Source organism: Belonocnema kinseyi, chromosome 3 (genome assembly GCF_010883055.1).
Source record: "Belonocnema kinseyi isolate 2016_QV_RU_SX_M_011 chromosome 3, B_treatae_v1, whole genome shotgun sequence".
NCBI lineage: Eukaryota > Metazoa > Arthropoda > Insecta > Hymenoptera > Cynipidae > Belonocnema > Belonocnema kinseyi.
This window is the reverse complement of record NC_046659.1, coordinates 108,757,266-108,781,133: the sequence shown is the minus strand read 5'-3', so window position 1 is coordinate 108,781,133 and position 23,868 is coordinate 108,757,266. Positions and strand designations below refer to the sequence as shown.

The 23,868-nt window shown below is 27.7% G+C and overlaps 1 protein-coding gene across 6 annotated transcripts in view; it reads left to right on the top strand.

Annotated features, from left to right (window-relative positions):
• LOC117168895 (CD151 antigen-like) overlaps positions 1–16,196 on the top strand; it is a 1,043,984-nt gene extending 1,027,788 nt beyond the window's left edge. For all 6 annotated transcript variants that reach the window (XM_033354820.1, XM_033354819.1, XM_033354818.1 and 3 more), the window contains 2 exons: positions 9,983–10,144; positions 14,535–16,196. In XM_033354820.1, coding sequence (XP_033210711.1) covers positions 9,983–10,144; positions 14,535–14,681 — 309 coding nt within the window. In that variant the 3' untranslated portion in view covers positions 14,682–16,196. The remainder of the gene's footprint in view (positions 1–9,982; positions 10,145–14,534) is intronic.
• The last annotated feature ends 7,672 nt before the right edge of the window (positions 16,197–23,868 follow it).

Here is a 23,868-nt window from a genome sequence, read left to right as displayed (position 1 = left end):
AAATTCTTCCAATTTCATAATTGCTTTGAATGGTGAGAATTCCTTGAATTCCGTACATTCTATAAATTTCATGAATTTCTTAAATTTTATGAATTTTGTGAATAGCGCGAATTCACAAATGTCGTGAATTCCTTGAATTTGGTGAACTCAATGAATTCTATGAAATCCGTAAATTCCGGGCAATATATGAATTCCGTAAATTCCTTGAATTCCATAATTTTTTAGAATTGCGTGAATTTTATTTTTAAAAACACATTTAAATTTTCATCCCTTGTAAATTTCTTTTTTTAGAATATAATCTTTCAACCAAGAAAAAATGCTTAACATAATAGTTGAATCTAGAATAAAATGAATTTTTAAACAACGTGCTAATTAAAATGTCAACCAAATAGCTTAGTTTTTAACAAAATATATGAATGGTTAATGAAAATTTAACAGGTGAATTTTCAACTAAAAGCGATTTATTTTTTATAAAAAATGGAATAGTTTAATATTCAGTATAAACAATTAATTCAAAAAAAAAATCAACACAATAGTTATATCTCAAACCATCAAAATGAATTATCAACAATTTTGATTTAAACCAAGAAAATATGACTTTTCAATAAAATAATTATATTTTCAATTAAATATAATTTTTAGTTAAAACAGATGATTTCTCAATGAGAATATGATATTTGACTTTCCCTTAAAAAGAATTAACTTTCAACAAAAAGTTGGTGCATTTAGAATAGTTGCGCCCCAAACTAGATCTCTAAAAAATGGTGTTTCTGTTTTAGAATGAAACCAATGTTAATGATAATGATATTACAACTTAAAAACATTCTTTTATATTTTTTATTGCAATTAAATTTTATCTTAATATCGCATTTAAAAATTTTTTTTTAAATGATTGAGTTTTAATAAATGAGAGCTTATTTTGTAGAAAAAAACATTCTATACAACTGTACTGTTACTAATCTTCAAATTAAATTTTTTTACACAGGAAAATGCTCAAACCATTTTTTATAATGAAAAATTCTTTTAAACAAATAACTGTATTTGTAGTTTAATTAAAAAACTGAAAACACCTTTGGATTTGGGTATCTAGATATTTTGGAGATGCACACATTTTTCCCCCGCTCTTACTGCACGTATTTTATAGTTTCCAGAAATAATAAGATAAGGGACTTGAGACTAATGAAGATTTTTTTTATTTTTAATAAGCTGTACAGGGTGAAAACATTCATTTTCAAAATTCTCAGATTTTTTTAAAAACTATTTTTTATTTTTCCGGACTATTAGCATTCGAATACCAAAATTGTAATCTTGTAATATGTTTAATATCGATTTTTTTTTATAAGAGATAATATAAATTTATTTTAAAGAAAAAAGCTACTTTTCTACCGTAAAAGATTACTTTTTAACAAAATACTTGAACTTTCAACGAAATAAATGAAATTTCAAAAAATAATGACATTTTCAACCTAAAACATTAATCCTTAACAAAAAGCTGTTTCAGTTAATATTTTAACCAAAAAAGATGAAATTTAATTTTAAAAATTTATTTTACTACAAAAAAAAAGAATTTTCAATTGATAAAGATTTTTCAGTAGTAAAAGAAAAAAAGTTTCCCTAAATTGTTGAAACTTCAAGCTAAGACAGTTGAATTCCAAACCAAAATGGATTACTTTATAACAAAAGTGTTGAATCCATAAACAAAGAGTTGCATTTTTATTTAAGAAAGATAAAATTGTTATTAAAACAGATGCATGTTCAAATCAAAAAAACAAGTTTAACAAAAAAAAAAAACAATTGCATTTCAATCTAAAAAGTTTTTTAGTTGACTTTTCAACATCAAAATATGAACTTTACACAAGGAAATTTTCTATAAAACAGTTGAATTTTTAATAAAACATTTGGATTTCGGCTAAACAGAATGACTTTTTAACGGAATTGTGGAATTTTCAACCAAAAAGTTTCATTTTTATTCAAGAAAGATGAAATATCTAATAAAAGAGATGAATTTTCGATAAAAGAAAAACAAATTTAGAAAAAATAGGATGACTTTTTAACAAAATTGCGGAATTTTCAATCAAACAGTTGTATTTTTATTTAAGAAAGATGCAGTTCCTAATAAAATAGATACATTTTCTGAATAAAAACACAAATTTTCAAACAAATAGTTGAATTTTCATCCAAAAAATATTTTAATTTGACTTTTAAACATCAGAGTTTCAGTTTCAAATAAGAAGTAATTTTTCTAAAAAGTTACTTGAATTTTTACTAAAACAGTGAAGTTTCAACTAAGAAGCATTACTTTTTAACAAAATTGTTGATTTTTCCAAACAAACAATTGATTTTTTATCTAACAAAGATGCAGTTTCTACTAAAATAGATGAATTTTTTAATCAAAAGCTCAATTATTCAAAAAACAGTTAAATTATCATCCAGAAAAGATTTTAATCCAGTTATAAGGCACCAAGATATGAGTTTTAAACAACAAATTAATTTTCTGCAAAATAGATGAATTAAAAAAAAAGGTTGAATATTTTTACCTGGCCATTATAATAATTAAAGAGCAAAATCTAAAACTTGTAATATTTTAAACCTGGAATCTTCTATAAACGGAATAAAACAATTTCAAATAATAAATTAACTCCTCTTGACAGCTATTGAAACTTATAGAAATTCCTTGAATTTTGCAAGATTGTTTAAATTCGCTGGCTTTGCGCTAAACAATAAAGTTGCCTATTTTTAAAAACTGTTCTTGGCTAGGTATTGTTTTTCGCCCAACTGGTTTTTTTTTGCGCGCAAAGTTAAATTTTTAATAAATTTATTTAGAATTACTTCTCCCAAAAGTACGTACATAAATGTAGGAGTGAAGGACCCCTCCACCTTCCTTACCAAATAGTAACAAAATCACTGAACCCCTCCCTCCCCATTAAACTGTTACGTAATTAAAATACGGTCCCTAATTAAGGCTGTGTCTAGTGACCCAAAAAATTATAAGAGTTGAAAAGGGAGATTGACTAGTTCCAAAAATTAGGGACAATTAGCCAAGCTTCTGAAAAACATGTATAACAAATGTATTGGAAGGTGCAGATTCATCTTACGATTATCGTAAGCAAGCTGTACACAAGATACGATAATACATATTCTATAGGCAGTTTCGCAAACCATCCTACGCGCCGAACATCCGCACAAAGCGGAAATGAAGAAGACCCGTTCTCATAGATTAGAGTGGGGACCGCCAATCACGTCTCATGCCGACACAGGTCCGTTTCGTTTCGTCTCGTCACTCGAGGTCCGACTTCCGAGGCTCCTAGTGAGTTCGTGCTTTTCGGTATCTGGTCTTGTCGTAGACAGCTGGTGGGTCGTCAGGATAGCGACACTTTAGAATAAAGTACCAGCAAATGGTAATCTATTTTGATTATCTTTGGTGTTGTTTCGATAACCCCATGTCCTACCAGCATTCTTTCTTTATTGGGGAAATACCTTGAATCTTTGTCCGTTTTTCGTTCCTCTGGAGGGATTTGTTTCTACTAGGGCTCGTAAGAGGGGCATCGATGAGAGCCATTTCTTTCGAAAGTCCTTTCTTTTTTCACTTTATAAATAAACACACATCTCGTCTTTGTTTCTGCGGAGATATCTCGATAGCTCCCTAGCCTCAAAGACCAGTTTGATCAATATATAAGAAATGAAAATAAATGAAACATTCAATGATTTTTATGTGATAGAAGAAAGAAAAAATAAAGGCCTAGTGCTCACCAACTAAAATTTCACAGACAAATTATTAAACATCCCTCCTCTTTTTTCTGACGCTTAACACTTAAAATCATGGTTAGTGGCATGAATTCGCTGGCATACAATCAATGATTGTAAGACTGAGATTTTCCAGAGAATCAAAAAGATTTTCCTCCTTTTTTTCAAGAATAATAAAATTGTATTAAAAGGTGTCACAACTTATACAAAGAAAGGGGAAACACTCATGCTGGCTCCAGGATCAAGAAAGTAGATTAGGATTTTTAAAGGATCTGTTTATTTATTTAGGCGTGAAATAGCCTTCTATCTCACTACATCCAATTATAACCGTAAGTTTGTTCATTAAGTGATTAATAGTAGAATTATTGCGGTCCTGAAAAATATAGGAAGCGAAGGAGTACTGTGTCTCCGCCTTTGAGAAACCCTAATATAAGTCAAAAATAGTAAAACGTTAAAGTATGCTATTTTGAATCACCTAAAAAATTTGTTTACAATATTGTTGAAAAAAGCCTACTTAAATATTTTTAAAACGAATCCAATATTTTGTCTTTGAATTTTTTATTTGATGCTTTGTTTATCACGCTTTGAAAAGTTTGAAATTAAACACAAATGATTCAATTTTGAAAAGCAATGGCTTATGAACTATATCAAACTTCAGGTTTATTGTGTAAAAGAAGTGATATCCTGGAAAATTGTAAAATAAATACGAGAAAAACTTTGAATAAAAAAGTCCCTAGAAAAGCGACGTGACTCTCTTGCGGTCACTTCAAAGAATGTTACGATATGCATTTCAAACAGTTTTTTTAACCAACAAGAGAACCTAGAGGTGCTTTCAGAAGCCATTTACTTTTTCATAAAAACGCGACCTGAAAGAAATAACAACATTGCACATTAATGGGCTTTATCCACGACATATGGCTTGCCAGTACTACACAGAATAATGAAAAATAGCTGATAGGATAATTGTTTTAAAAACTCATCTCGTTCTATTTCCGTCCAATTACCTTTCATGCAGAGAAAATTAACATTCCTTTTATTGAAAAAATGGCAGGTTTAAACTAATTTTTATTTTTATTCCGTTCTGCATAAAGTGTAACAAAAATTTCGCGAAAATTCAATATTACATGAGCAGAGAAACAGCGACAATTTGAGGCAGCGACATAAATTTTAGGTGGCTACGCAGAAAAGTGAAAAAAACATTTTGCTTTTTCTCATTCTTTGAAGGACAACATGGAATTTATTTCACAGCAGGAAATTTCTACTTTTTCCATTTCCGCATTTAAGCCACTAATTCGTTCAGCAATGAGGCGAGTTAAAATAAAAGTAATGTTTAGGGTTCCATAAATTACGTTACCAATTTTGATGAATACAATTTTTATTTAAAGATGGGGAAAAAGCGTAATTTTCTTCGAAAATATGGAAATAATAGGAGAATTTTTTTTTTTTTCAAGTTCGATTAATGTTGCTACCATATTGCATTTAATACATGAAATATTTGAAATTCCTGAAATTTTGAGTCAAAATGTTTTTAATTATTAAGAAACTAATTAAATTGTCAACTAAAAAAATTGTATACCAGATAAGATGAATTTTCAACCCAAAAAGACGAAATTTCATCAAACCTAAACCGGGAAATAAACGGAAATGTTATGAGAAAGGGAGAACCGGGAAACGACACTATTTCATTTTTTACCAGGAATTTTACAAACTTTTAGAAAAAAACGATCTGATCAAATTGGATTCAAACAGTTTAAAAATAAGTAGTTGGATTGTTTTTTTTTATTATAATATAATTTAATTAAAAAATGCATAATTGAGAAAATCTTCCATTCAACAAATTTTAAATATTGGAGACTAAACAAAAAAAGTAAACTTTGAGCATTATAATTTCCATTGTTTTATTTAAAGGATTTTAATTTTTAAATAAAATTGTTGAATTTTATTTCATTTATAGCTAAAACTAAATAAAAGTCACTTGATTATTATTAATAGGAAAATTGAAATCGGCTTTTTATTTTGAAAAATTAATTTTAAGAGAAGGTTCAAAAGTTTAAAAACATTTAAAAAGACTTCACGAATTATTAAACATGAATCTGGTAAATTTTAAGGCAATTTTTTTAAATTGTGTTAAAATTTTAAACATAAAAATAAAGTTTCATTTTTTTAGAGATTCATTTCAGTTCAGGATTTCTCTCTTTGTTTAAATATTAATGAATATTGTTAAAAACTCGTCCTCTTTGGTAGAAAATTATTTGTCGGTTAAAAATTCGTTCTTTTTGGTTAAAAATGCAACTGCTTGGTTGATAATTAGTCGGTTTTATTTAAGGACTTAACTATTTTCTACAAAATGTATCATTCTTAATGCAATTACAATTTTTTAAATTAAAATTCAGATATTTTTTTGTAGAAAAGTCGCCTGTTTGGCTTCAAAATTTTAGAATTTTGTAGGAAACTAATCTGTTTGGTTGAAAATTACCTTATTTTAATTCAATATTTTTTGTTGAAAATTAACAACTTTGGTAGAAAATCAAACTTCGTGTTTCAAAATGAAATTGTTAATTTAAAAATTTAATTAAACTGCATGAAGTTCTTCTTTTTTTGTCAAAAGTTAATTTTTCTGAGAAATTAGCTTTTCTATTTGCAATTGAACATTTTTCCTTCTGTAGTTAAAAAAATCGACTATTTGGTCCTTTTCAGTTGAACTAAACTGGTTAGGAATTCTTTCGGAATTATTTTTTTAAACTGAAAATATACGATTCTATTTTGGGTTGAAAAGGGAATCTTTATTAGTGGAAAATTCAACTATCTTTTAGAAAAATCATCGTCTTTGATTGAAAATTAACTTTTTTGTCAACAATTATTCTTTTTCGTTTTAAAAGAAACTACTTTTTTAATTCGACTTTTTAGCTTGGAAACGTAAGTATTTTGTGAAAAATTCTTCTATTTTCGAAGTAAATTAATTTTTTGTTATTAAATTTATCTCTACAGTTGAGGATTCAACTATCGAATTTAGGTATTCTACTTTTAATTTAAAACGTATCTTTCACAGTTTAAAATTCATTTATTTAGTTAAAAATGAATATATTTTGTTGAAAATTCGTCTTATGATATAAAATTAATATTTTTGGTAGAAAATAATTTTTCTAGGCTTGAAAATCATTTTTGTGGGTTAACGCTTAACTGCTTGGTTAAAAGTGAACTATTTTTCCAAAAGCTCATTTAGTTTGTTGAAAATTCAACTATTTTGCTAAAATTATATTTTTATTTCATTTCTGAATAATATTTTTGTTAGGTTATAGATATTATGAAATACCAAAATTTTGTATCAAAATCAATTATATATTTCAATATAAAAATTGTGTAATACGATGACAATAAAAAACTATAGATTTTTATTTTAACATGAAAATTTTTTAAATGAACTCTTTCGTTTTCTTGTAAGAATAATTTAAAAGTAGATTATAAAAAAGGTAGTAAAACTGGCGTTTTCTTTATTGCGATAAAGTCATAATGAGAAGTCTTTAGTGCTGGGTTGGATAGATGAAATTAAGAGAAATAGGTTTAGTTTTTTACGGATTATTCTGCAATGAAAAGCATCCGAAAGTTGTATTCTGTTTTTATATCACGTCAGTGGGAATTAGGGCTTTAAGCAATTTTCTTCCTATTAAGAAAACCCTTGTCTAAAATATAACGCAAATTTTTCAGTTTAAAATCAAAATTTAAAAAAATCCTTGGTTTCATTGTTTTAATTTATTGAAAGAGAAGTGAATAAAAAGTAATTTGAGAAAAAATAACAAAAAGTCAATTTAATTTCAAATTTAATTGAACAAAGTTTTGAACATAATTTGAATTAATTTGATGAATAGATAGGTTGGACCGATAATACACAAAATGTCTAGATTCGTTCGTAATAGAACTGAAAAGTTTTTTTGTGCTAATATGAAAAAAATTTAACGAAAATTTCTTACTATTGGGCAAGTAAATTAACCATTTTCAATTTTTTAAATCTTATCTTTAAAGAAAAAATATTGTTTTTTTCGAAATTTTATTTTTCAGGAAATAACAAAGAACTCACTTTTGTTAATTTCTATCTCAAGTTTCTAAAAAACAATTTTGTAAAACAATTTAAATGTTCAAATGTTTCTAAACAAAATAAAAATATTAATATAAATTTAATATTAAAAAAAGATAAAGATCTTTTTTTCCAAAAAAATTTAACTTTAACTTTATAAAAGAGTAATTCGTGCTGGCATAGGATATAGAATATTACAAATTTTTAATTTAAAAAAAAATCACTGAAAAATTTTAAGTGAAAATAATGTTGTGATTTCTTACTATTGGGCAAGTAAATTGATTATTTTTAAATTCTTAATTTTTTTAATCCGCTCTTTATAGAAAAAAATTATTTAATTTTTTTGTCATGTATATGGTTTATGAAATTAGAAGGAATAATAGCCAAAAAAAATTTTTCCTTGACATCTAATTTTTCATAAAATGGCAAAGAAATCACTTGATAATTTTTCGATAAAGTTTCTAAAACCAATGTTTTTTTTTTAATTTTTATACTCTCTACTTAGTGAACTAAAAAACACTTACACATTTTTTAACTTTAAATAAAAATTTAAACCATATTTTTAGGGGATCCTAAAACGTGAGCCATTTTACCATTTTTTTATTAGAAGACATTTTTATATAATTTTATAGAAACTTTTTTTACCTCTGCCAATTCAAGTAGAAATTATTAAAAGTGCGTTTTTCTTCAGGTTTTAGGTAGTTTACTGCCAGAAGCTTTACATAACAAAAAATTGATTTTTGTTTCTTTTATACACAAATACATAAAAATAAAAAAAGATTTTAATTTGTATTCGACTTGATCAATGGTGAGAAATGTTTGATCTTTGAATTTGTTCATAATATCACAAAAAGGATTTATGTGCTATTCTTAATGAATTTTGAGTTTTCTCGGCCCACCCTGATGAATAATTAATCTAGAATTACCTTGAAAATGTATTTTGTGTGTGTTTTTAAAAGTTAAAATAAACTGTGGAATGCAGTATCGCATAATATTACACGGAAAGCTATATTTTGTTAATAAGAAAAATTATTTGTGGATTTTAAAGAATTGTATGTAAATTAAGAAAAAATTCTTTATTTATATTGAATTCACAGGAATTTTTTCGCTATAGTTATTAAGTTTATTAAGTTTATTAAGTCACTTCCCTGAAAGATAAAGTTTTTTTTCTAATGAAAGAGTAATTAGTGAAATTATTCAAAATGAATCTGTTATATCATCAGCGAATGATACTTCACCGACAGTAGATAACCCTCTAAAACCATGGAGGCAGAACATCCACAATATCGATCAATTTGAAAATTTTTAATATAAAAAAATGCTTAACGTCTTAATCAGACTAGATGAAAAATATTCATTTTTAAATTTAAAATTAAATTTTTTCTTAGAAAAGAAGTTTCTCTTTTCGCTCCACTGGGATTCTAACCATACAACTTTTGATTTCCGGTCAGGTGCTTTTCCATTAAGCTATTAATGATACCAAGATAACAACGTTAATTCAAAGAAAATAACGCTAATTTTTAGCTAGGTTTCAATGGTAGAAGTAATTATTTAAAATGAAGCTATTGTATTATCAGCGAATGATACTTTACCGACAGTAGATTACCCTCCAAATCCACGGAGGCAGAAAATCCAAAATATCGATCAAGTTAAGAAACTTCAATAACAGAAAATGGTTCACGTCTCAATCAGACTAGATGAAAAATAATTTTTTTCAAATTAAAATTAAATTTTTCTTGAAAAAAAGATGCTCCTCTTTTCGTTTCACTGAAAATCGACCCACAGAAGATCTGATTTCCGGTCAGGTGCTTTTTCATTAAGCTATTAGAGAGATCAGAATAAGAACTTTAAGTCAAGAAAATAACGCTAATTTTTGTCTAGGTGTTAACGGTACAAGTCATTATTTAAAATAAATTTGTTATGATGAATCGGTTATTCCGATCTCTCTAATTGCTTAATGGAAAAGCACCTGACTGGAAACCAGAAATTCTGTGGTTCGATTCCCAGTGGAGCGAAAAGAGAAAGATCTTTCTCTCAAGAAAAATTTAATTTTAAATTTAAAGGAAGAGTAATTAGTTCAAGAATGGGGCGCACAATGTTAAAAATTTTAAATTGAAAAAAAAACTGAACGAAAAATTGTAAGTAAAAATAATGTCGTGATTTCAGTTCAAGTGCTGTGGTGCGATGAGATTTGAGGATTGGTTAGGGAGCGAGTGGCACATGGATGAGGAGGTCCAAAGAAATGGGAGCCTCGTACCAGACAGCTGTTGCAAGACACCAAGCTTTTTATGTGGAAGAAGGGACCATCCTTCGAACATCCAATATACGGTGAGTAAAGAACTATGAACCCTATTTCCTGAAAATGAAAAATTTATCTCATAAGAAAACACATGCACTAAAACTAAGCTTGGATGAAAAATCTACATATAAATCAAAGTTAAAGTTGTAGTCTCTGCATCGTAGTAAAATGGCCATATTTTAAAATAAAGTAAGACAAAGTGGGGACTAAGAATAAGGTATACTTTCATTATTCCAGAATTTATTCTATACACTTCCATTTTTAACCATATGGTTAAAAAAGTGGCTTATTATTTTAATAAACATTTTAATTCAGTTTAAAATGATTTTCTTCATGAGGGCTTTGTAGCGCCGGGTAGAAACCTTTACCGTTCAACTGTCATGGCCGATTTTTAAATTTCTGTTTATTTAATAAAAAAAATATAAAAAATTGAATTTTGAAGTATACCAGTTTTAAACAAATACTTTGATTTAATAAAATATACCTAGCAAACTGAAAGCAACTATCCAAAAAATATGCTGAAAAATAGCCTAATAATGTATTTGTTAATTATGTTTGGTAAAACATACATGAAATGTTAATTATCGATTAATAGCAAAAAATTATTGCTGAATTTGTTGCTGTTAATTCCGTGAAAAAGCGGTATTTTATTTAGAAATACATAAAATTATACAAATTTGTTTAAACTATTGTTTTTTACAATAATCAATTGTTTACTGTAATCGAAATGTTCTTAAAAATGTATAAGTTGGTTACTTACTGTTAATTGCATCGAAAAATCAAGTTTGTACCTACAGAAATAGCCGAGTAGTGCATTTGTTAATTAAGCCAGTTCAAAAAATCATTAATTTTTATTGAGTGGCCAAATAATATACCTCGGTTTTATTTCTCAGTAATATGTAATCGATTCCATAGAAAAAACTTTATTTTTTCCATAAAAAATACCTGATATGGATATTTTTAGCAATTTTCATTGCTTTTAAAATAATAAATTATTTATTAACATTTATTAGTTTAACTAAAAAACTCTTTTTATCCATAAATTGTTGAAATTTAGTACGAATTAAGTGACGAAACGCCGCCAATACCAACAAAACCATTGCCATTCACTTATTTGTTTATAAATAATGCAATACATTTTTGAAACATTTGCATTGCAATTGGACATCTTTTTTGGATAGTTGCTTACAGTTTTCTGGGTATTTTTTATTGAATTTAAGCATTTTTCAAAAACTGGTATACTTCAAAAGTCATTTTTTTTATTTTTTTTATGAAATAAACAACAAAATAATCCAAAATTTAAAAATCGGCCATGACAGTTCCACGCGAAATTTTATTAGCTTTCATTTTTAAAAAAGTTACAATCGGATTATAATTGTCTTCTGAAACTCAATTTGTCCACGGCCGTTTTTTGCCCATTTTGCGTCATTCTTAATTTTTCTAAGGAGAGGCAGCGAGGGAAAATAAGGGGAAAAAAATAAAGGAATTGGTGGGAAATAAAGAGAGAGAGAGTTAGCAAGAAAATATGGATGAATAGAAGAGGTAAAGTGGGGGAAGTAAGAAGATATGAGGGGAGGAAAAACAGGAGATGTGATAGGAAGTGAGGAAGAGATACTAAGGGATGTGACAGGAAATGAGGGAAGAGGGGTTTTAGGGAGTTAGTATGAGACTGAGAGGAAAAGTAGGGGTTGCTGGAGGAAATGTGAGAAGTTAAAGTATAGGTAGAAAGGTGAAATTAGAGAAGATAAAGTAAAAGTAGTAAGGGGAAATGAGGAGAGGGGAAATATCGGAAGTGTAGGGAAGGAAATTAGGGGAAATCGGGAAAGAAAAAGTACGGAAAATTATGGTGAATGAAAGAAGGTAAAGTAGGAAAAATGAGGGAATGAAAAATGAGGGGAAATTAGAGAAAAGACGTAGTGAAAGTAGAGGAATTTATTTAATAACATGTAGACTTTTTTTTAGAATTTTAAGGCAATATTTTAGCAGATTTAAAAAATCTTTAAAATTTCTGGTCTAAAAATATAGAAGATCTTAAGCATGCATTATCTTTAAAAAAATGTTAGGAAAATTTTGAATAATTTTAAAAGATCTTTAGAATTTTTTGTTAAATTAAAAAATTAATTTCCTATTAGAAAAGATATTATTATTTTTAAAGAAAAATGTAGACTTCTGATATTTCCAATTGAAATTCAAATTTTTTTAAAGAGTTTTCATACGTTTCCATAGAATGCAACAAATTGCTTAAAATTCCTCGGAAAATTTTAAATTCATGAAATCACATTATAGAAATGTGATTAAAAAAATTTAACCAAATTTTTGACCATTTTAAATGATTTTCTTACATGCTAAAAAAGAATGTACAATATTTTAAAGAATATTTTTTCAATTTGGCAAAATAACAAAATTGAAAAAAGAATCTAGAAGATTCGAGTGAAATTTTAAAAAATTTTTTAAGGAGAAATAAGGGAAGATACAGTACAAGCAGTAAGGGAAAATGAGGATATGAAAGTGCGGGCAGACTAAAAAAAAGAAGAAGTGACAGTAGGGGCAATTAGGGCCGGGAAGTAGGAGAATTATGGTATGTGAGGAAAAATTAGGGGAGGGAAGTAGGGGAAGTGAGGGTAACGAGGAGAGAAAGAGTAGAGGAAATGAGGAGAGTGAATGCAAAAAATGATAGAGAGCAAGAGTGTGAAAGTAGCAAAGGTGAGAGTAGGGAAAGTTGGAAATAGGGTGTAATAAAGGGAGTAATGTAGGAGAAATAAGGAGAATCGGGGTAGGAAGGTAGTTGAAATTAGAAGGTGTAGAGAAAGTGAGGAAAGATTGTGGAGAGGAAGTAGGAAAAGAGATTTAGAGGAATTGAGGGTAATGAGGTAAGATGAAGTAGAGAATAATAGGAAAGGCAAGTAGAAGGTGTTCGTTTTAGAGAAGAGAATTATAGAAAATGTGGGAAGTTTTGGAAGTGAGGGGAAGTGAACTAGCAGAAGTGAGGGTAATTAGGTGAGAGGAAGTAAAAGATATTAGAAGGTGGAAGTAGACGATATTATAAAGGGGGCAGAAGAGTAGCGAAATGTAGCGGCGTAGGGAAAGAAAAGTGTGGAAGGGGGAATTAGCAACGAATGAATGAAATTTTTATAGAGATTTTGAAAGCAGAAATGATCATACGGTGTACAAATAAAATGAAAAATGTCTAATTTTCAAAATTAAACAAAATTTTCCTATAGAGTCCAAAATTATCTTAAGAAGCGGCAGTAAGACAAGATTAAATTTCAAAAACTTTTGCTAAAATAATTATTTTCGTAAGTTTCAAAGTTTTTTTGTAAAAAATATTGTTTTTTTCTTTCTGGACACATGGCTAATACTTATAATATTTAAAAAATCTTCTTCACGTTTATGGTAGGTAAACAAAAAAAAATTCTGATCATTAATGCTAGATCAAAAAATATTCTACACAGTTATGATATTTGGTTCAATTAAAATGGATATGAGGCAGGTAGAATAAAGGACTACCTGAAAGTTTTTAATTAACCCAAGTATTAGAATTCTAAAGATTTTTTTTAAAACTCGTATTAGTGTTTAGAACCTTTTGTTTTATTTGTGTTACAATTTTTTTAATTCTTATACGTATCAATAAAATTTTAAATAGTTTGAAACCAAATATTGTCAGTAAGATAATGATAGTCAGCCTGGCCTTAAACGACTTAGAACTTAATTTTTATGACTCAAAACAAATCGAGAGGCGAAATTGGAAACGATACTCGCAATAAAATTCGAGACGAGACTCGAGACGAGATTTGGACAAGACTCAGGCCGAGATTCGGTGCGATACTCGTAATAATATATGATGAGGGGTAAAGGAGCGGAGGAGGGGGAGGAAAAGGCGAAGATCAGAAAAGGGAGACTTGAACAACTTGATTCATTTTGAGCTGCTTCACTGGAATTCTGAGTAAGGCAATTTGAGAAAGCCCAGCCTTACACGGCTTGAAACTTAATTGACTTAGAATTCATTATACTGTATTATATTGATTAAACGATTCACAAGGTTTATTATATAATTGAAAATATATAGTATCATGGACTTTAGGTCAATTGATTCCTAACTCGTCTGAGGCAGTGTTAAGTCACATTAACTTACTGACAAGTCCCTCCTCCTTTGATCTCCACTTTACCCCGAATGTGATCTCATCACTAGTATCGTCTCGAATCTCGTCTCAAGTCTCGCCATGAATATCTTCTTGAGTCTCGTCTCGAATCCTGCCTCGTCTCAAATCACGCATTGTCTTGAATCTCGACTCGTATTGAATCTCGCCTCCTATTGAATCTAGCCTCGTCTCGAATTTCGCCTCGAGTCCAAAAAACTAGTTTTTAAATGAAGGAAGCTGTAAAAACAACTGATTAAATCTAACACTTTTTTCGTTATAGGGCTGCATATACAAATTCCTAGAAACCACGAAGGATCATCTGATCATCCTTGGAGCTGTTGGTTTGGGACTTTCAGTCCTCGAGGTCTTCGGAATCGTCTTGGGAACCTGCCTTTATATAAAACTTCGGCACGATTTCGATGACTGAGAATTACTTTACCAGGAGACCAATAATAATGGGCATTCCTGGTGCAGATATGCACAAAATCCAGTCTGATTAAATGAGAGGTAGTAGCGTGTTGCGCAACCCCAGTGATGATAATTCTTCTGCATCAAAAGATATTTTTCTCCTAAAATCAAACCTAAAGTTAAAAAATCTTTCTAATTATCAATAATCCTCACTGGGGTGTCCTAAAAAAGACAATTTTTTTAACATCCACTTAATATATTTGATTTTTTACACTAAATTTTTCCAACAAGTATAAAACAGGAGTTACCAATACAAAAAATATTAGTTATTTTTGGACACCCAAATTTTCGCCCTGAAAAAAATTGGGAGAAATCACGAGTTGTCTCACGTTACTCTTCCAAATTTGAAAATCTCATCACGTAAAAATTGAAGAAATTACTCAAAGAAAATCAGAATCGAGAAATGATTCTTGGCTTGAGTAAAAACTTCCTCTAAGGTCTCTCGTCTCGAAATTGCGCAATCGATACAAGATTTAATGACGAACCTTTTCGGTAATAAATCCGACTAATGGGGCTTGTGAATTGAAAGCAGTCTCCAAAGAACGGTGCTCGTTTGCGTAACTGAAATTAACTGATACTAAAAGGGGATTTTCAATTCCGATCCCAATTCCAATGGACTTTTTCCGATACTGCCAGGATCTAGCCGCACAGTTTAGTGACGAATTCTTTCGGTGATATATCGAATAGGGACCACCGAATACCATAAACCAGGCTCGTCCAGCGAGGAGAAATCCGAGGAATTTTTTCAAAAACTACTCAAATTCTACTTCATGAGATAAGTGTACAATTAGGATTTGAGTGAATTTCACCTCGCTGGACAGGCCTGACGTAAAGTACCAAATTAAGGGAAAGCGATTCAAACTGCGACACTGCCGCATTGCAACGATATAGGCTTTCAAGTAAAGATATAATTACGAAATTCTTGGAAATTAAAAAAAAATCTACTGATTAAATTTAAACAAAACAGGCTTAAAATCTACATTAAAAAATATAAAAAATTTGTAAATAAAAAATTCCTCTTCCTTCCCTTTTTAAATGGGGATGACAAAATACAACAAAAAATAACAACCTTTTGGTGTCCATTGTGATTAAAAAAAAATTATTTTCCTAAAAAGTTGGGGTCACGAGATTTCGCATATATGTTTGTGTTTTTAAAGATTGTTGAAAGGTTTAAAGAAAAAAAAATTGTTTTAAGATTTATGGGATAACGGTAAGTGACTTTTCTTTAAATACATTTTAGGAAAACATTTTACAAAAAAACAATAATAAATTTAAGATGTATTTAGAAGTTTTGAAAAGATTCCCAATAATTTAAGACTTTGCAAATTTAAAAAAATAAAATGTAGATAATGGAAGAAATCGAACATCAAAATGGTAAGCTTTTGTAAATATTTCAAGCGAGGAACAAAATTTTCTAAAGATTATATCCATTTTTTAATTTTCTGAGTATATTTAACATGATTTTTTATATGAAAAAAAAAATTATTTTTAAGGGAATATTTAAAAAGATTTAAAAAACTCGCTAAAATTTGTGGAAGAACTCCATAAAATAAATTAAATTTCTTAGATTTTCTCAGAAACTTTTTATTTATTAAATAAAGATTACTAAATTTAAATAAAATGGTGTCAGTGAAACACATTTTCTAGATTTTAGAAAGATTTTTAAATAATTTCAAAATGATTTTTATCAATAAGATTTAACTTTAAGGAAATATTTGAAAATATTTTCAATATTTCGAACAAAATCTAGAAAAATTGAATGCAATTTTATCTAATTTTGTAGGCTTTTGTTTGACGAAATATCCTGGAAATTTTTTTTTCCGGATTTTCATTTGGAAAACTATATTTATAAAGAAAGTTCAAAGAGATTTTTAAACACGGAAACACTGAAAATCCCGAAAAAAAATTATCGATCCAGTAACATTTCAAAAAAAAAAAAATATTTTTTTTTAATCGTGGAATTAAAATTACCAAACTGGATTGGCAATTTTTCTATTTCGGAAATTCTAAATTTCCCGCGATTTTCTAGTTTCAGGAATTTTCTATTTTGAATATTTTTTCTTCACGAATCTTCTAGTGCAGGGAATTTTAATTTTCGGGATTTTTCATAAATACAGTAAAAATATTTTTTAAATCTGTAAGATTTTCTTAAAACTATTTCACAATTTTTTAAGGTCTGAAGTGTATTTTAAAACTCAAAAAGTTGCTCCAAAAATTAATAGAAAATCTTTTTTTATTTCTTTAAAACTTTTAAACATTCTGAATATCTTTTAAACTGACTGCAATCTTTCCTAACATATTTTTTAAATAATTTTCTAAATAATATCAGAAAAATGTTATTGATGCATCTTTTAAAGAAATTCAATAACACTTTCCGAAATTTCTATTTAGGTTTGAATTTTAGTGTTTCAAAATAAAAAAAAAAAAGAATTAAATTTTTTATTTCTATCAAGAATTATTTTTCCTTTCAAATTGAGGAACTTAACGAGCGCATAGCGCGCTATAGAGGATGCTAGTAAAAATAAATAAGCACCAGAAAAAAGGAAGGCAATTTAAAGGTTGTCTCTTTTTCCTTCCTTTTTTCATTTTTAAATATATTTATTGTTTAAAATTTGATCCTTAGATTCTTTTTTTTTCTTCAATTTCTAAGGTTTTCGTTGGTTAATTAGAATGTTGAAAATTGAAGACAAATTGAAATTTTGAATTATTCTTAAGTGAATTTCATAAATTTTAACACAGATATCTCCAAAACTAAATAATGTTAGACGTGTTTTGGAAATAAAAACAAAAAAGTGTACAAATTCACCAATGCAAATAATTGTATAAACGAACCAATTTAGGTGAATCTTTTCTCTCTTTAAGTGTGGTACAATTGTACTCCAAATAGAGAAATTTTCGATTCAAATAGAAAAGAAAAATTACCCATTTTTTTTTACAAAAATATTCTCAATATTGAATCTCATCTTTATGATTTTGAACATGTCAATTTTGATCCCATTTTCCCGCGCTTTTTTATTTTTAAAATTGTGATTCGTTTTTCCTTGACTTTATAATTTTGCGCGCAATTGTTTTTTTGGCACAAAAATTATGAGAGATTCTTACATGTATTGTAATTATTGGAACAATTTATTTTAGATGCGCGACCCAAGGTTCTTTGCAGCGCGAGAAACGTATAAATAGTAGATTTAATATCCACCTAGCCCTAGAATCTTACGCAGTGCCTTGATATTCTGTAAGTGAAAATTATTTTAGATATTCGTGGCGTTATCAAAAGAAAACGCCCAAAATTTACGTCTTTTTTTGCATCCTGCAGTCAGTATTTATTTGACGTGAATAATAGGGTAGGCCGAAAAAAACTCAAAATGATCAAATTTATGAAAGTAAATAACGTTAAAAGAAAAAAAAAGGAAAAATTTTTCATGTGGAAATTTGATATTATATTACATCATATTGCATCATATTACATTATTGTCTCATTTTAAATTATTTATTTGCAATGCACAAAAAAATTTTGGGAGAAATTTAATATCATCATCTTTCATCATGTTGCATCATATTACATTATTGTATCATATCACATTATTTATCTGCAGTGAAAACTTTCTTCGTTGCAAAAGGAACAAACAAAAAAATTTCTATAATTTTTCAAGTGCATGATATAATTTTCTTGGGTACAATTTATGGAATTGTATCGTATTACATTAATTATGGACACAGCAAACTTTTTTGTGGGATAAACTATTTTTTTTATATTTTCAACAATTACTCACCATCAGTAAAGTCTATTTTAAATTTTCTCATTTCAAATTTTAAAAAAATGTTTGTATGTAAAAGAAATGCTGATCAACTTTTTTCTTGTATAAAGGTTATGATATTGAAAAAGCTTAGATCGGAATAATTAAGAAATTTTGATGACGTTCTTTTTAATAAAATAACAAAATACGTTCGAACCATTTCTTGATTACATATCAACCTTTTTATGACGTTTCTGATGGTTCCTGATGTAGTATGATGTAATATGATTACTGTTGTATTATTATATAACATGGCTGCTGACGCAGTATGATGTAATATTATTACTGATGTAATATGATGTTATATGACTACTGAAGTAGTATTGTGTGATATGATTACTAATTTAATAGGGTGTAATATGATTATTGACGTCATATGAGTAATGATGGTATATGATGTAATATGACTACCGATGTAGTAAGATGTAATATGATTACTCCTACATTAAGATGTAATATTATTACCAATGTGACATGATTACTGATGTTATATGGTGTAATATGATTTTTAGCTTTTGGCCCACCCTAGTGAATATTGAAAAGTATACAATCTTATTAATGAGGTGTCGTTTTTCTATTGTCTGTTATGTGCGTCTTTTATATTTATCGAAAAACAAAATCGCATTTTCCAGAGACGATTGCATCTTTATTGTCTCGTTGTGTTTTGCTATTTGCGCTATTATTAACCTATTAGATTATTATACTATACATGTATGTATATTTAAACAAATATTATAAATATATACATATTGTTAGTACTTAGGCAAACTTTATAAATATTGTACATATCAATTGCTATTCTGTTACAAATAAACGTCAATTCAAAAAACTGTTTATTCATTTTAGAGGTGGATTTCCCAGTTATCCGACAAGGTAATATGTTGTAATCCACTGTAATCCAGTGTAATCTATCTATAATCCAGGGAGACCTACTTGTATTCCAGAGTAATCCGCTTGTAATCCAGTTAACCCTTAAAGGGCACACTTCCGTAAAATAACATAAAGAGCATGCTGGGTGTTTGGTACCCAAAGGTATTCAAATATGTGCTGTGCCGACGGTATGGGATAGTTTTTTTACAATAAAATCAATTAACAATGTTTAATCTATCTAGTTTAAACAGAAAAAGGTTTTACAACGGTTTTTGAAATTTAAAGTAGTTAAAAAAAATCCTTTTTGGAAAGAATTGAAGAATGACTTCTTTCACTCTAAAATTCATAACTTTTTAAGTTTTTGATATTCTTACTTAAAATTTTACCGGAGCACTTCCGAGATACGGCGCTTCAAAAATAAAATTAGTCTTATAGTATTCGTTCAAAAAAAGGTATTATTCTGAAAAATAAAATCTTCAATTCAATGAAAAATGAAACACCGTACTTTGGGTGAATAAACGATTTTATTGATCTTAAGCTGCGTATAAAAATGATAAAAATCAAAATTATGTGAAAATGACAAAGAAAAATAGGTTTAAATGTCATTTGTTAAACTGGCGCCATTTGTTCCATTTTCCAGAATTTCATACGTTTTGTTAAAGCGCAAATAAGCCGCTGGGTGTTTTATACACAGTATGCCCTTTAAAGGTTGATTCGAAGTAATTTCCAAATTTCAGGTACACGAGGCACACTATAAGCGTAAGATGAAATTGAGAACATGATATTGAAGGAATTGAAGAATTAACGAAATCTATGGAATTCGCGAAATTCATGAAATTTTACAGAAGTCACGGAATTTTCATAATTCATAGAATTCAAGGAACTCACAAAATTAATGGAATTCATGGAATTCATAGAATTCAAGGACTTGAAGAAGTTATCGAAAATCACGGAATTCGCGAAATTCATGGTATTAAAGGAATTTGCGAAATTGATGGCTTTCATGAAATTTAAAGCTTCCATGAAATTTATGGAATTAATGTAATTCAAGACATTTATAGAGTTCGAGGAACTCCAGAAATTCGCGAAATTCTCGGAATTCATGGAATTTTTAGAATTCACGAAATTGATGAAATTCGCGTAATTCACAGAAATAAAGGAATCATTGGAATCCGCATAACACCCGTAATTCACGAAATTGATGGAATTTCGAAATTCATGGAATTCGCTAGATACAGAGTATTCGCGAAATTCATGGAATTCGCTAGATACAGAGAATTCGCGAAATTCATGGAATCGGAAAGAATTCAAGGAATTCCGGAAATTCAAGGGAGTCTCGGAATTTATGCAATTCAAGGAATTCTTGGGAGTCAATGAATTAAACACATTCCGCGATTTCATAGATTTTATTAAATATTATTAATTCATTAAATTTAACGAATTCCTTAAATTTCGTAAATTTAGTAAATTCCACGATTTTCTTCAATTTGAAGAATAAGTACAATTTCGTGAATTGCATGTTTTCAGTTAATTCAATAAATTTCGTGAAATCTATTAATTCCGTGATTTCCGTGAATTCCCTGAAATCTATGAATTCCGTGATTTCCATTAATTCCGTGTATTCCATGAATACCGTGAATGCCAACATTTCCGTCAACTCCATGAATTCTCGAATTCTATGAACTCCGTGAAGTTCATTAATTCTGCGAATTTCTTAAATATTATGAATTCCCTGAGTTCCGTGAATTCCTTGGATTCGTAAATTCTTTGAATTCTTTGAATTTCACGAATTCCTTGATTTCAGTGATTCTTTTGGATTTCGTGAATTCCGTAAATTCATGAATTTTCTGATTTTCTTGAATTCCGCGAATTCCATGAATTTTGTAAATTTGTGGAATTCTGTGAATCTGTGGAATTTCTTAAATTCCGTAAATTCCATGAATTCATTGAATTTCGTGAATTCCACGAATTAATTGAATTCCATCAATTCCATGAATTCCATCAATTCTTTGAATTTCGTGAATTCCTTGTATTCCCTAAATTCCATGAATTGAGCTAATTCCATGAAATCAGTTTAGGAAATCACTGAAGCTTTATAGAAATTCCGTGAATTCCTTTTGATCCGTAAATTCTATGAAATTCACGAATTCCATAAATTCCATGAATTCTTTGCTTTCTATAAAGATGCGCTTTATATACTATACATTTAAAAAGTTTTTGATCCATCAGAAAAAAAATTTTTTCCACAGGTAATTATAATAATAATAATGACATAAAATAATTTTTTAAATGAAAATTAAACATTGCACTTATCAGTTCAAAATTTATCTTTTTCAGTTCAACCATTCTGGTGTATAATTGAAAAATCTTTTTGAGAACTAAAAATTGTTGAAAAAAAAATGGTTAACATTTTTTTATGCATGCTTTGAACTGGTTATTTGATTATTTAGTTTTAGATTGCTAATTTCTCTTTTTCAGTTAAAAATGGATGTACTTTTATGTAATTTTATGATCTTTTTTTGGAATTTTTTAAATATTATTTTCTGCACCTGAATATTTATCTACTACATTTTTTATTGTAATATAATCTTCTTGAGTTAAACGTTTGACTTTTTGGTTGAATTTTTATAGATTTTGGATTAACTACTTGCTTTTAAGTTTATGCATGATGTTAAAATTAATTTTTTTTACGGTCAACAACAAATTCTCCTGGTGAAAATCTCAAATTTTTGTTCTCAAATTAAACTATGTGCTAAAAGATTAATCTACTTTGTAGAAAATGTTGACGAAAATTCTTTTTTTTTAATAATTTCTTCGACTATTTTGGCGTGAAATTCAAGGATTTTGTTAAAGATTCGATGTTTTTTAAATTCAAAATCAATTTTTTTAACTGAAAATTTACCTATTTCATTTTTAATTGCAAATTTATCTTTCTTAGTTTAACTTCAATGTGTTTTCTAATAAAACATTAATTTCCGAAATTGAAGATTCTTCTTTTGGGCTGAAACCCTGTTTTTTTTATCTGTAAATAATTTTTTTGAACTGAATATTCAACTAATACATTCTGAAATGTAATTCATCCGTGTATAGTAGGAAATTCAACACTTTGGTCATAAATTAACGTATTTTGTTTAAAAATTGTCTGTTTAGAAAAATTATCTTTATAAAACTTTCAATTTATAATCATAAATTGATTTTTTTTGGTTAAACTTTTAACTTTTCGATTAAAAATTTATATTTTTTGGTCAAAAATCCATTTAACTACCAGGATAAAATTTCATCTATTTTGTGAAAAATTCGTCTTAACAATTCAAAAATGTTGTCAACAAGTTTTTTTCACAATTTTTGTTTATTTGAAAATGTAACTACTTTGATAAATAAAAGTACCAACCATTAGATTATAATTAATTTTCTGTCTTCAAAATTAATGTTTTTTAAGGAAAATGTTCTTTAAAAATAATTCCATTAACTGAAAATTTAACAGTTTTCTTTTTAGTTAAAAATGTTTTTTTTTGTAAAAATAAGTTTTCTTGACCGTAAATTTAACTACTATTTCATTTTCCATTATAAATTCATCTATTTTAGTTAAAAATTAATGTAATTTGGGCAGATTATTTATTTTCTAAATGGAACACTCGTCTTTTTAGTTGAAAATTCCTTTTTTCTTTAGTTAAAAATTTTTTTTTTATTAAAAATTTACCTATTTAATTTTTAATTGTATTTTTATCATCTTCAGTCATAAAATCGACATTTGATGCGAATACCAATGTATTTTTATTTAAAAAATTGCCTTCTTTGATAGAAATCTATTTTTCTCAATTAACAATATTTATATTTTTTAATTTAAAAATTTCACTAATAGTTTTCAAATTCAGGTCTTTTGTTAAAAATTCTTCTTTTGTTGTTGAAAACGAATAATTTTGTTGTTTGAAAATAAATTTGAAAAAATGTAATTATTTGGTTAAAGTTGAAATACTTCATTAAAAAATTGTTTTTTTTAGGTTGCTTTTATTATTTTTTCGAAAATTCTTGTTTTTTTGTACAACTGAATTTCTTTCTAGAAAATTTTTGGTTTAAAATTAATTTATTGGAAATACGTTCTATATGGTTGAAAATCAATTTTTAACCTTAAGTTTTTACTTAAAGTAAAGGAAAAATTAATTTAAGTGAAAAAAATAATTGCCTCGACAATTTATTATTATTTCTAAGAGTAATCTCTTGAATAACGTTAGAAATTTGCAATTCTTTATGTAATTTCCGAAGTTTCCCTAATTTTCAAATTAGAGTGTGGTAATAATCAATTCAAATTTACAAAATATTTTTATTTAAACAATTTATTATTTTCCTTACCTTTTTCATTTTACTAATGCTGGAAAATAGAGATTTTTGCGGAAATATACAAATTTTCGTCAACTTCTCTAGTCAGAGAAAGGTAATTAACAACAAGAACATAAACAACAGTTTTAGATAAATAAAAATAAA